Genomic DNA, 14618 nt, shown 5'->3' on the forward strand with positions numbered 1-14618 from the left:
AATTTGCAGACGACATGAAAATCGGCAATGCGGTACGTACAGAACGTGACAGGCGGAGCCTACAAGAAGATTTGCGTAAAATAACAGATTGGTCAGTAAAATGGGAAATGCCTTTTAGTATAAACAAGTGCCAGATTCTGCAGGTTGGACATAGAAATATAAAGAAGGACTATGAAATGTGCGGCGTTAAAATTAAAAGCGTTCACTCGGTCAAAGATCATGGCGTCACAGTCGCGTCTAACCTCAAGTTTTCCCAGCAGTGCAACGAGTCCGTTAAAAAGCAAACAGGATGATGGGTTTGATTAAAAAAAAAAACTTTCAAGAATAAAGATGTTATACTACCTTTGTAAAATAATTTCGTCAGACCTCATTTGGAGTATGCCGTGCAGTTTTGGTCTCCCCAACATGCGAAAGACATTGCTAAACTAGAAGGTGTTCAGCGTAGAGCAACCAAGATGATTCCTTCATTACAAAACAAACCCTACGAGGAAAGGCTGCCACATCTAAACCTGTTTTCTCTTGAAAAACGCCGCCTAAGAGGAAAACTGATCGAGGGCTTTAAAATACTTAACGGTTTTACCAACGTGGATCCGACCAAGCTGTTTGTGATGGATGATTCGACGCGAACCAGAAATAATGGCGCTAAACCAAAATGTAGACAAGTTCATTCTTCTTCACTAATGTTGTCGTTCGAGATTGGAACAGATTATCAACATCAGTGGTACAATGTAACTCGATTGCATCGTTTAAGACTAATCTTGACCGCTAGCTCCTCTACCTCAATGTTCACAAGGTCAGTTTCAACGTCATGGTGGCCGCATAACAACTGTCACTTAGGTTTAGGACAGATCACCTAGTTTGGGCCTTAGGGCCTGTGTGGTCTGGTTATCTATGTAATTATATATGTAATTATATGTAATTCTCCCGTCTTCTTCCCTGCCTTCCTCATCTGACCAGCCTCCCTCCTCCCTCCCTTTTACTAACCAACAATCTCTACTCTCACGATCATTCTCATTTATTGTCCTATGCTCGCAATCTCGGTAGCATGTCCCCTTACATCGCACACACTCCACCTCCCATACACTCTCTCCTCTCTCCTCCACCCTCTAATCACCTCCTCATCTCCTCCACTCACAGACTCGGAGACAACCCGGACCTCGTTCTTCAGGAGCGCCACGCTCAAGCTCACCAACGGCCGCGACTTTCTGCCGGCCCTCAATTGTACCGCCCCGACCCACACCGTTGACGAGACCACCGTGGCAGAGGTCTCACGGGCATCACTGGGCCGGGACGAGGTAGTAAAGATAGAGACCAAACTGTGAGGTGGCGGTGCTGTTGCCAGGGACGATGTGGTCAAGGTCGAGTTCAAGATGTGAGGTGGATGTAGTGGTGTGTGGTGTCGTGGTGTTGTAGACATGAAACTGTGAGGTGCTGCGTGTTGATGAGTAGTGTGGCAGTGCGGTAGTGTTGATGGGGTGATAGACTGTGGCAGCTTGTTTACGATACACCGCAGGCGTGCCTAGATGTTGTGGTCCATCCAGGACCACCCCACCCCAACCCTCCCCCAGTTGAGACAACAGTCTCCTGAAACGTCCTGTTGTGGGGTAGCACGAGGGAAGCTGTCACCAAATTCGCCCGTGGTTTCCTGCTAGCATTTGTACCAGGAACTTTGGGAATGCAGTAACCTCTGGAAAGATCGCGTCTTCGGGATACCATATCCGTTCGCTGACCACGATACCTGTCTATGTCTGTGAGCTTGTCTGTCTTCCGAGTCCACTCTTCATACCCCTCAAAGAGACAGAGGAAGCTGGTTGGTCTGCAGCTGAAGAGTTAGGTGGAAGGGGACGAGGAGGACCAAGAGTGGACCCCGATCGTTCCGGCCATGACTCTGGTCTCCCCCAAGGAGTCGCCCCATGCCGTGGTGCTGCCCCAGGCCCACGCCTTCTCCATCACACAGCACCAGCAACAGCAGTAGTAGCAGCACTTTCTACAGCAGCAGGAGCAGTAAAGCATCAGGTTTGTAGTCGATATTTTTCTCAGATATTTTCCCCTGCTTTTTTTTTACTTTTTTTTTTTTTTTTACAGCTACGGAGACAGTTCAAGGGCGTAATGAAAAAAAAAAAAAAAAGGCCCGCTACTTACTGCTCCAGAACAGAGGTTAAAGGAGTGTTCAAAATCAGAGGTCAATTTCGGGAGGAGAGGTGTCCTGATACCCTCCTCCTGAAAGAGTTCAAGTCATAGGCAGGAGGAAATACAGATTAAGGAAGATTGTTCCAGAGTTTACCAGCGTGAGGGATGAAAGAGTGAAGATGTTGGTTAAGTCTTGCATAAGGGGCTTGGACAGTATAGGGATGAGCATGAGTAGAAAGTCTTGTGAAGCGGGGCCGCGGGAGGAGGGGAGGCATGCAGTCAGCAAGTTCAGAAGAGCAGTCAGCATGAAAATGTCGATAGAAGATAGAATGAGAGGCAACATGGCGGCGGAATTTGAGAGGTAGAAGACTATCAGTATGAGGGGGAGAGCTAATGAGACGAAGAGTCTTTGATTCCACTCTGTCAAGGAGAGCTGTGTGAGTGGACCTCCCCCCACACATGAGATGCATACTCCATACGAGGGCGGACAAGGCCCCTGTAAATGGACAGCAACTGTGCGGGGGAGAAAAACTGGCGGAGACGGTACAGAACGCCCAGCCTCTAGGAAGCTGATTTAGTAAGAGAGGAGATATGAAGTTTCCAGTTGAGATTTTGAGTTAAGGATAGACCGAGGATGTTTAGTGTTGAGGAAGGTGATAGCTGGGTGTTGTCAAAGAATAGGGGATAGTTGTTTGGAAGATTGTGTCGAGTGGATAGGTGGAAAAACTGTGTTTTTGAGGCGTTGAAGGACACCAGGTTCCTCTTGCCCCAATCGGAAATAATAGTAAGGTCTGAGGCTAAGCGTTCTGCAGCCTCCAGCCTTGAGTCGTTAAGTTCCTGTAGGGTGGGTCTTCTATTAAAAAAAGTTGAGTAATGCAGAGTGGAATCATCGGCGTAGGAATGGATAGAACAGTTCGTTTTGGAAAGAAGATCATCAATGAACAACAGAAAGAGAGTGGGAGATCGGACAGAACCCTGTGGGACACCACTGTTAATAGATTAAGGGGAAGAACAGTGACCCTCTACCACAGCAGAAATAGAACTGTCAGAAAGGAAACTGGAGATAAACATGGAAACATGGAAACATGGAAACATGGAAATGCAGGCAACAAAAAGCCTATTGGCTCATTACGAGGTCGCCCGCTTGGGTGATTTAATCTGCTCGATCGCCACTTGGGGCTTGGTGAGCAGATGAAAGCACCTCGATATTGAGGAGCAGATGGAAGCCCTTCGTTATTCAATTTACTCCCGACGCAGCGAAATGACGGTCGATTCTATATTTGAAGGAGTTGATGGTATTCGCATTTACTACTTTTGAGGGAAGATTGTTCCAGTGGCGGATGACTCGGTTTGAAAAGAAACTCCTTCCAATGTCTGTGTTACATCGACTCGACTCGAGAAGGATATAAACCGTAGGAGGGTAGTTTGGAAAGCAAAGATATGTGCCAGACCCTATCAAAAGCTTTTGATATGTCCAGCGCAATAGCAAAGGTTTCACCGAAACGGCTAAGAGAGGATGACCAAGAGTCATTTAAGAAGGCTAGGAGATCACCAGTAGAACGCCCCTTGCGGAACTCATACTGGCGATCAGATAGAAGGTCAGAAGTGGAAAGGTGCTTTTGAATCTTCCGGTTAAGGATTGATTCAAAAGCTTTAGATAGACAAGAAAGTAAAGCTATAGGACGGTAGTTTGAGGGATTGGAACGGTCACCCTTCTTAGGCACAGGCTGTATGAAGGCATACTTCCAGCAGGAAGGAAAGGTAGATGTTGACAGGCAGAGGCGAAAGAGTTTGACCAGGCAGGATGACAGCACGGAGGCACAGTTTTTAAGGACAATAGGAGGCCTTCTGAGGATTGAGGCCAGAGAAGGCATAGAAAACATCATTTGGAAGAATCTTTATAACAGGCATAAACGAGTCAGAGGGGGGATGAGTAGGAGGAATATGCCCAGAATCATCCAGAGTGGAGTTTTTAGAAAAAGTTTGAGAAGAGTTCAGCCTTAGAGATAGATGAGACGGCAGTGTTGCCATCAGGACTGAGGAGTGGAGGGAAAGATGAAGAAGTGAAGTTGGAGATGTTTTTGGCTAGATGCCAGAAGTCGCGGGAAGAGTTAGAGAAAGCAAGGTTTTGGCATTTTCTATTAATGAAAGAGTTTTTGGTTAGTCGGAAATCGGAAATGTAAAGTTCATAATTAGCATTAGTTTGAAGGCTCTGGTACCTTTTGTGAGCTGCCTCTTTGTCATTGACAGCACGAGAACAAGCGTGATTAAACCAAGGCTTTTTAGCGTCAGGAGTAGAGAAAGAACGAGGAATGAATGCCTCCATTCCAGAGACAATCACCTCTGTGATGCGCTGAGCACACACAGAGGGGTCTCTATCCTGGAAGCAATAATCATTCCACGGGAAATCGAAAAAGTACATCCTCAAGTCGTCCCACCGAGCTGAAGCAAAATGCTAGAAGCATCGCCTCTTCGGTGGGTCCAGAGGGTGTACAGGAATGATAGGACAGGATGCAGAAATAAGCTTGTGATCGGAGGAGCCAAACGGATAGAACAGTTTGACAGAAGGGTTTGAGGTAAGGAAGAGGTCTAGAATGTTGGGCCGGTCTTCAAGACGGTCGGGAATACGTGTAGGGTGCTGGATCAACCGCTCTAGGTCGTTGAGGATAGTAAAGTTGTAGGCTTGTCTATTCCTTCCTCATTTTTTTGCGTCTGTACATCTTCCTCTCTTTTTCCTATTTTATTTATTTTTCTTGTCTAAAGACATCCTCCGTGATCCAGTGATCTGCGTGCTACCACTTCGCGAGCACTGGTTCGAATCCCGGCCCAGGCAGTTGGCGTGCAGCTCACCCAGCTGTTCATCCTCCCTTTCGGGTTGGTCGATAAATGGGTACCTAGGGAAGACAAACTGTGGCAATTCCGTATTTCACATTGGCTCGTGTCCCGTGGTAAATGGTTCTTACCACAGGCTCAAAGGGCCAACGGATCGGAGATCAGCACTGCAGTCACGCTCAGCTATAGCGCATGCACACACCTTTATCTTATCTTTTAGATACAGCCTCTAGACTCTAGAGTACATATTTAGTTACTAGAAACTCATTTTATGAATTTGCTGCAGTTTCAGTCTGTTCACAGCATAATCTGTTCGTTGTACAGTTAACAGGACCTCTACTTATCAGTATATTTCGTTAAATTCACTCCGGTGGTCAACACTTTTTTATTCGATTTTAATATGATAATCAACAACTTGATGACCGTATCCGTCACAAAAAAGTAGGATAGTTGTATCTGCCTCCGCTGAAGTGAGTTGTACCTATCTGGAAAGAGAAAGGGGACCGCCACGACTTCAAGGACTATTGTGGTATTACGCTGCTCAGTGTGCCAGGCAAGGTGCTTCCCCATCTATTGCTGATGCGGATTCGCAACCAGCTGCTAAAGCTGCAGAAACCTAGGCAGTCCGGGTTCACGCTTGGTAAGTCGACAACTGGCACTATGGGGTCTTTTGTGACTCCGTGGGATTCCTGCATAGACCGTTGGTCTATTGACTGGCCTGTACTCTGGGAGTGAGAGTGTTATGAAGAGTAAGGGGGAATGAGGTAGGTCTGTGTCCTTGATTCATCACTTTTCAACACTTGTATTGACTGAGTATTAGGCAAAGTTGTGGATCATCTGTTGGCAATACCAGAGTCACTGACCTTGGTCTTGTCGATGATGCGGTAATCCTTGTGGAATCACAGAAGGTTCTGGTGATGACGCTGGTAGGACTGGATTACAAGATAACTCCCTTGGAACTCCAGGTCACCTGGGCCAAGACCAAGGTACAGGTGGTTGGAGGCTTACTAGATACAGCAGTACAGTCTATTCATTCGTTTGGCGAAGACAGTAATATCTTAGAAAATTTAACATTCGTTGGCAGCGTAGTTCAGGACAACGGCGGGTCTCATCAAGAATCTTACGGCTGACTGGCTTCTCCCACGGTGTTATTGACTCGCTCAGCACGAGTGTGTGGGGTTGTCGATACCTATGTCGAAAGACAAAAATCCGGATCTTGAAATCGCTTGGGCTCCCTGCCTTACTATTTGCCTGTAAGACAAGGACATTGAAGTGATTTGAAAAGGCGGATTGATGGTTTGGTAGCTCGGATCTTCAAGTTGCGTGTGCTTCCTGTCTTATGCCATGGGGCTGAAAAATGGACATTGAATAGTGACCTGAAGAGGCGGATTGATGCCTTTAGTAATACATATGTAGCTACGTAGAACCATGGGATATCGCTGAAGTGATTTTGTGTCAAACCGGCGATTGCTCCAACAGACTGATTCTGGGTATATTACCTACATAGTCCGTAAACGCCAACTCCGGCTATAAGGACATGTGGAACGCTACCCAGAAGTCGACCTTTCTCACCATATTGTTCCTGTATTAGATAACCGCAAGTGGAGGAGTCCAAGGAAATGTCCAGAGTTCGTCATAGGGTGGGCAGGGTGAGGCATTCCCCGGTGTATGCCCCCATTGATTGATTGATTGATTGATTGATTGAAGTGACGCTGAGGTGGGGCTTCGTCCTTCTGAGCTGACCTAACTTCTGTATGAAAGTTGGTATGTGCTTGAGAACTTTTGAAGGGGATGCCAGTGCTGACGAAGTTAGAGTTAGTGGGAGAGTTGCAGCAGCATGGAGAAAGTGGAAAGGAATATTTGGGTTGCTGATGAAAAGTTTTTTTTTTTTTGTACGTTTCGGCCTATGGCGCCGATAGACTTTGTTAGTGGACCCTAATGATCGGCCCCAGCCTGTTATGGCGCAGGCAAGTGTTTATAGTGGCGCCATCTTGCTTGGCTCATGCTGCCCCACGAAGTTTACCTTTGAGCATCTCTTTACAGAGAGAATCTAGAGTCCGGGATCAAAGGTGGTCTTCAGGACAGCATGTTGGTAGTCTTAGGCCACTTGGCGGTGACTGAAAAAAAAACATGGGGCGGTGGGCAGGACTCGAACCCGCGTCCTCCCGCACGCGGCGCCGGCAGCTAACCACTCAGCAACTGCCTGTGTGTGGTATGGAGCGGATTGTGGGCTCTGACAAAGAAGCAGCAGGATGTACTGATGGAATGAGACAGAAGGGTGTTGAGGTATATGGCTGGTACCACCTGGAGGGATGGCGTAGGCAGTGCATCTGTGATGAGTCAATGACGAGCTACATTCAGAATCAGGAGACTAAGATTGTGTGAACATGTGAAGAGAAGAAATGCGAGTGACATCTGGTAAGAATGTCAGGCATTGAGGTGCCTTGTCATAGACCACCAGGAAGATTAAAGAAGAGTAGGATCTGTACCCGTTTTCGGTGTTAATATGGAGAAACACCCTTGATAGACAGTTGAAGAATGGTCATCGAATGTCTAATCTCAATAGATGTGAAAATGAAGAAAATGGAAAATGTCTGACACATCTCACTTGTATCTCAGTTGATAATGACATTACCAACTCGTCTCGTTTATCACTCGAATGATCTTTCTCTCACAAACACATCTCCATTTCAGAAGGCCTTGGTGAGGTCTGATTGATCTTAACTCAGTAATTCATCTCACTCTCAACAGGACTGTCTTTGGTCTTTGTGATCATGCCTTCACCAATTCGTCTCCCAGTCGCATCTCCAGGGACAGGAAGGGCATAGACCGGGGCCTCTTCCCCACTTACTTCCTGCATGTGGAGCGAGACGACGGAAAAAAAAGGTGTGTAAGGCAGGTCAAGGGAACAGGATGGGAAGTTAGAGAGGAGGAGGTTGGGAGCTAAGGCACAAGAGACAGAGCAGGGGGTCACGATGGATAGAAGGAAAAAAAAAGGAAGTTAAGAATGTATAAGCCAGGTCAAAGGGTCAGAAGGACAGGAAGGGAGAGTTAGGTTAGGGAGGGAAGGCACGGGGGCCTGGTTAGGAAATCAGAGAGAAAGGAACAAGAAATTGTAGAACAAATTAACTTATACATGTTGAGTGGCTACGTTGAGGGAAAGTGGGGCGACAGCTGGCATTAGGAATTTCAAGAAGGGGAATTCTTCAACCTTACATGCCTTACCTGTAATCCTTATAACCAAAGCAGTCTTGTTCAGTTCTATTAGACTGTAATATAGGTCTGGTTTCCCTCATCCAGTAGAGGATTGGATAGTGCCAGGCCTATAACAATTGTCTTGCCCAGGAAGTTGCTCATCCACCCACTGCCTGCATGCATTTGCTGTCACCTTCTGAAGTTTTAGACATGAACCACCTGGGTTCACTCATGGTAAAGAGACTATTGGGTTTAACTCAGCTCTCAGCATTTTTATAGAATGAACAGCCAAAGTAAATATGTTGCCTCTCTCCCATGTCAGATGTTCCTCCTCGCTGGACGAAAACGAAAGAAGTCAGCAACCTCAAGCTATCTGATTTCTGCTGACCCAACTGATTAGGCCCGAGGTGGTGAGTCTCTATGGGAAGCTGAGGTCGAATCTCCTGGGGACGCAGTTCACCATATATGATGGAGGTGAAGGTCGCAAGAAGACACTGTCCTCATCCACTACCACTGACAAGCAAAGCTTGTGTGCTGTGATCTATGTAAACAGTGGTTGAGCCTGGATTGTGGGTGTCCTGTATTCAGGGGCTGGTTTTTCATCATCAGCTGAAGCAGCAACTGCATGACAAAAGCCTTTCCCAATGATCTCCTATTTCTGCGTCTGATGTTAGTGTACTCCATGTCGCTCATGCACATATTCTCTGACTTCATTTATCCATCTTGTTATCTGTCTGCCCTGACCTTTAGATTTTTTTGGGTTGCCACACTGTTACATTGGTTGTCCATCTGTTTGTTTTTCGGTCCCCCTTTTTCCTACCATGTCACATTTTTATTGTCGCCTTCTATTTCCCCAGTCCTTCCTATCGCTCTTTGCTCTCAGTCTCCTTTCTTTTGTGAACAGTCATCCATCGCAGCGTGTCTCAAAACTAGTGGAAAATCCTTGCCCTCCTCTATTAACAATCGCCATTTACCTTCGTTTCATCCTTACCTTTAATCCTTCTGCTTACTCTGTCAAACTGTTCTCTCCGTTGGGCTCCTCCGATCATAACCTTATATCTGTATCCTGTCCTATCGCTCCTGTACATCCTCTGGACCCGCCGAAGAGGCGATGCTTCTGGCATTTTGCTTCAGCTCGGTGGGACGACCTGAGGATGTACTTTTCCGATTTTCCGTGGAATGATTACTGCTTCCAGGAGAGAGACCCCTCTGTGTGTGCTCAGCGCATCACAGAGGTGATTGTCTCTGGAATGGAGGCATACATTCCTCGTACTTTCTCTACTCATGCTAAAAAGCCTTGGTTTTATCACGCTTATTCTCGTGCTATAAAAGATAGAGAGGCAGCTCACAAAAGGTTCCAGAGCCTTCGAACTCCCACTAACCTTTACATTTCAGCCCGGAATCGTGCCAAATCTATTCTCCGAATTACCAAAACTTCTTTTATTAGTAGAAAATGTCAACACCTTGCTTCTTCTAATTCTTCCCGTGACTTCTGGCATCTAGCCAAAAATATCTCCTCCAATTTCACTTCTTCCGCTTTCCCTCCTTAACCCTGACGGCAGCACTGCCGTCTCATCTGTCTCTAAGGCTGAACTCTTCGCTCAAACTTTCTGTAAGAACTCCACCCTGGACGATTCTGGGCATATTCCTCCTACTCATCCCCCCTCTGATTCCTTTATGATTGTTATTAAGATTCTTCCAAATGATGTTTTCTATGCTCTCTCTGGCCTGAACTCTCAGAAGGCTTATGGACCTGATGGAGTGCCTCCTATTGTCCTTAAAAACTGTGCTTCTGTGCTGACACCCTGCCTGGTCAAACTCTTTCGTCTCTGCCTATCAACATCTATCTTTCCTTCCTGCTGGAAGTATGCCTTTGTACAGCCTGTGCCTAAGAAGGGTGACCGTTCCAATCCCACAAACTTCCGCTCTGTAGCTTTACTTGCCTGTCTATCTAAAGCTTTTGAATCAATCCTTAACCGGAAGATTCAAAAGCGCCTTTCCACTTCTAACCTTCTATATGATCGCCAGTATGGATTCCGCAAGGGGCGTTCTACTGGCGATCTTCTTGCTCTCTTAACTGACTCGTGGTCATCCTCTCTTAGCCGTTTCGGTGAAACTTTCTCTGTTGCGCTAGACATATCGAAAGCCTTCGATAGAGTCTGGCACCAGTCTTTGCTTTCTAAACTGCCCTCTTTCGGATTCTATCCCCCTCTCTGTTCCTTTATCTCCAATTTCCTTTCCGGTCGTTCTATCTCTGCGGTGGTAGACGGTCACTGCTCTTCCCCTAAATCTATCAACAGTGGCGTTCCACAGGGCTATGTCCTATCACCCACTCTCTTCCTGTTATTCATCAATGATCTTCTTTCCATAACAAACTGTTCTGTCCATTCATACGCCGACGACTTCACCCTGCATTATTCAACTTCTTTCAATAGAAGACCAACACATCAGGAAGTACACGACTCCAGACTGGACGCTGCAGAACGCTTAACCTTAACCTTGCTATCATTTCCGATTGAGGCAGAAGGAACCTTGTTTCCTTCAATGCCTCAAAAACTCACTTTCTCCACCTATCAACTCGACACAATCTTCCAAACACCTATCCCCTATTCTTCGACAATACTCAGCTGTCACCTTCTTCAACACTAAACATCCTCGGTCTATTCTTAGCTCAAAATCTCAACTGGAAACTTCATATCTCCTCTCTTGCTAAATCAGCTTCCTCGAGGTTGGGCGTTCTGTATCGTCTCCGCCAGTTCTTCTCCCCCGCGCAGTTGCTATCCATATACAGGGGCCTTGTCCGCCCTCGTATGGAGTATGCATCTCACGTGTGGGGGGGGTGGGTTCCACTCACACAGCTCTTCTGGACAGAGTGGAGTCTAAGGCTCTTCGTCTCATCAGCTCTCCTCCTCCTACTGATAGTCTTCTACCTCTTAAATTCCGCAGCGATGTTGCCTCTCTTTCTATCTTCTATCGATATTTCCACGCTGACTGCTTTTCTGAACTTGCTAACTGCATGCCTTCCCCCCTCCCGCGGCCCCGCTGCACACGACTTTCTATTCATGCTCATCCCTACACTGTCCAAACCCCTTCTGCAAGAGTTAACCAGCATCTTCACTATTTTATCCCTCACGCTGGTAAACTCAGGAATAATCTTCCTTCATCTGTATTTCCTCCTACCTACGACTTGAACTCTTTCAAGAGGAGGGTATCAGGACCTTCCGAAATTGATCTTTCTTTCGGCCACCTCTTTTAATTAATTTTGGGAGCAGCGAGTAGCGGGCTTTTTTTATTATTGTTTTCTTTGTTTGTGTGCCCTTGAGCTGCTTCCTTTGTTGTAAAAAATAAAAAAAATCCTCTTGTGTTAATGAAGCGCACTTGATATTATTTTCCGTCGTTAGTAGTGAGCAACAGTCCATTTCTTCTCTTTTATTCCTCTTTATATCAGATTACAATATTCATTTAAGTCCTTTCAAAATAGTCAGACAACTAATGATAAATCACATGTGTGTTTAGTTCAAAATTTGACTTGGGAAGAACTTTGGAGCTTGTCAGCACTGTAAAGCTTTTTGAACAGAACTTGTGGAATGTGTTGGAACGAGATGATTTTGTCCAGTCAAGATGACAAGTAAGACTTTTGTGCTCCGCAGCAGCACACTCTGGGCTATGCCTGTTGTTTTATGCCACATGGCTGTGCAGGGCTGAGGGAGACAGTTGGAGGCTGTCACATATCCCTCTCCTCCACTCATCCCTCACGAGTGGTGGAGTGGGACAGAAGGCGTTTTGAGGGATGGGGGAAAGTCAGAGGCAGAGGTAGGGAAGTGAAGAAAACGAAGGGATGGACTGCTACAAATGAGAATTTGAAAGGATTTAGGCAAGAAGCGTAGATGTGTTCAAATGATCCAAAGGTGTATGCAAAGGGAAAATAGGTTACCATCTTACAGAGGTGCTGCCGAGGAGTACAAAGGTGCCTCGGTGGCCGGCTACTCACGAGCCCACAAGAGTATTGTAACGAGACGAGCCGTTTGATAACTGTTGTATTCACCCTCCCATTAGCTGTCTTGTTGTTTTCATGTTATAATACGGATAAACACATGGTAAATGTAACAAATATTAATGAATAAAAATACAAAAAACTTAGGGTCCACGCTTTATTATAAATCTGGTGGCTTTGCCTTTGTCACTTATGTCGTATATTTGTGTAAACAAGTTCAAATAAGCACGGACTCAGTGAAACAGTGAAACGAACGGATCGAATCAGTGAAACAAATGTGGTAATATTACTATACATCATATTGAAAAGGTACTGCTATTGCTACTAATAAACCTATCTCAATTTATGGAACTAGTACGACCGGTTTCTACAATCACTGCTTCCTTATTCTGATGCATTTTGTTCTTGCCTGTTTCACGTCACTGGTTCGACCCGTCATTCGGTCCACTGAAACACTGAGCGGCCTCAAGTTGTCTTCCCCGCCAGTCGCCCCACAGCAGGCCTCGTCTCCGCACTCGCCTCCTCGCCCCGTGCTCCTCACCTCTCTGACGCAGGTAAGTCACACGAGTCACCACTATATAGTCAGGTAGGGTCGTCGATCAGTACACATCGTTCCAATTAGTACTCATGGTAGAGGAAGTATGGGTCAAGATTCGTTTTAGGTCCGTGCCAGTATCTCATAATCTACTTTATGAAACATCACTATCTCTTCATATATCTTTTCTACAAACCTTCAACAGTCATGGAAACGCTTTGAAAATCCATTCAAGGACTTTTTTTGGTAAAGATTCGTTTTAGGTCCGTGCCAGTATCTCATAATCTACTTTATGAAACATCACTATCTCTTCATATCTTTCAAACCTTCAACAGTCATGGAAACATTGAAAATCCAATTCAAGGACTTTTTTTTACTCTTGAAAATAGGGATAATGTTTACGAAAGCGCGTCGCCTCCTCTGGCGGCCACGGCGACGCTGCAGCCGCCGCAGCCGTAAAATAGCTCGCAGCGAGTTTACGGTCGGGGAGCATATTTAAACTACTCCAACCGAACTTTACGATCTACTAACGGAAGGGCTGAGCCCCCATCGGCCCCCCCACCCCCATGTATATGTGACTTATTTCAGCGAGGAGGTAAATATCGCAACAACCGCTTCAGCGGCGCCGCGGCCGTCGCCAGAGGAGATGATGCGCTTCCGTAAACATTATCCCTATTTTGAAGAGTAAAAAACTTGAATTGGATTTTCAAAGCGTTTCCATGACTGTTGAAGGTTTGTAGAAAAGATATATGAAGAGATAGTGATGTTTCATGAAGTAGATTATGAGATACTGCCACGGACCTAAAACGAATCTTTACCGATTCATTTTTAAAGGTGTTCACACAATGGCTATAGACAGCATTCAGAAATAATATTCCACTCATTTATGACCTTTGTGTCAAAGAAGTTTCCTCTGTTTAAGGATGTGTCCTCTCGTGACAATGTGTCCACGAGGGCATGCTGGAACTAGTCAGTATTTTCATGTCCATGAAAAAGTAACTTTTTGGTCTGTCTACCCATACTCTAACTGCCCACAATGTAGTAAAACCCAATACAGAACCGTGTGGCGTGTGGGTGACGAAACTTAAGTACAGGGATGCGCGGTATGTGGCAGAGAGGCAAGGCTGAGGGGCAAGTGTGCGATCCATAGTCAGTTTTTAGTTACAACTCTTCCCCACCTCCTCCCGCGTCCTTACTTCTACAATCTATTCTTTGAGGTAGAGTAGGTCCACTCCTCGTCACCAATGTAAAGCCACGCCGTTGGTTGTTTGGTACAGTGGGCGGCATGGACATAATGGATTCAAATTGATGACTGCATCTCTCCACTGTATTTAAGACCTGGCTTTGGAGAATGTGACAGGTGACACATCCAAGTCTCGGGAGACCATCCCACCTCAACCCCCTCTCTCTCTCTCTCTCTCTCTCTCTCTCTCTCTCTCTCTCTCTCTCTCCTCGGCTCGAGTTGATATGAATATCGATATATTTTTTTGATTACTGAAATATGACAGTGGACAGTGGTATATATCTACTTGTATTTAACTAGCTGTGATATACGGGGAGGGAGCTACGCTCGCACTCTCGTCTCTGCATCTATTAATATCTAAATAGGCCTTGAATTCATGAATCGTCTTTGCACGGACCACATCCTTTTCTAGGCCATTGCAGGCCTCCACTATTCTTTATGGAAAGCTGTTCTTAATATCTCTTCTACTGGGATCCTTTTCTATCTTCTTTGCAAGGCCTCTTAAGTCTCTTGTATTCCATGTTATTGAACTTTCCTTGTCCTTTACTTCCACTCCATTCAGCACCCTATACACAGCAATTAGATCTCTCCTCTCCTTCTTCTGTTCCAATGTCGGTAACTTCAGTCTCCTCAGTTTCTCTTCGTATGTTAAGTCTCTTAGTTTTGGAACAAACTTTGGGTAATACTTT

The 14618-nt window shown here is 45.8% G+C and overlaps 1 protein-coding gene across 1 annotated transcript in view; it reads left to right on the forward strand.

Moving 5' to 3' along the window:
- Positions 1–11343, forward strand: part of LOC126994905 (relaxin receptor 1-like) — a gene marked incomplete at its 5' end in the record, with an annotated part of 33991 nt that extends 22648 nt beyond the window's left edge. Inside the window, 3 exons of the mRNA XM_050854176.1 lie at positions 1138–2016; positions 7714–7848; positions 8480–11343. Of these exons, the coding sequence (XP_050710133.1) occupies positions 1138–1322 (185 nt within the window). The remainder of the gene's footprint in view (positions 1–1137; positions 2017–7713; positions 7849–8479) is intronic.
- Between the last annotated feature and the right edge of the window lie 3275 nt (positions 11344–14618).

This window comes from Eriocheir sinensis, unplaced genomic scaffold (genome assembly GCF_024679095.1).
Source record: "Eriocheir sinensis breed Jianghai 21 unplaced genomic scaffold, ASM2467909v1 Scaffold915, whole genome shotgun sequence".
Taxonomy (NCBI): Eukaryota; Metazoa; Arthropoda; class Malacostraca; order Decapoda; family Varunidae; genus Eriocheir; species Eriocheir sinensis.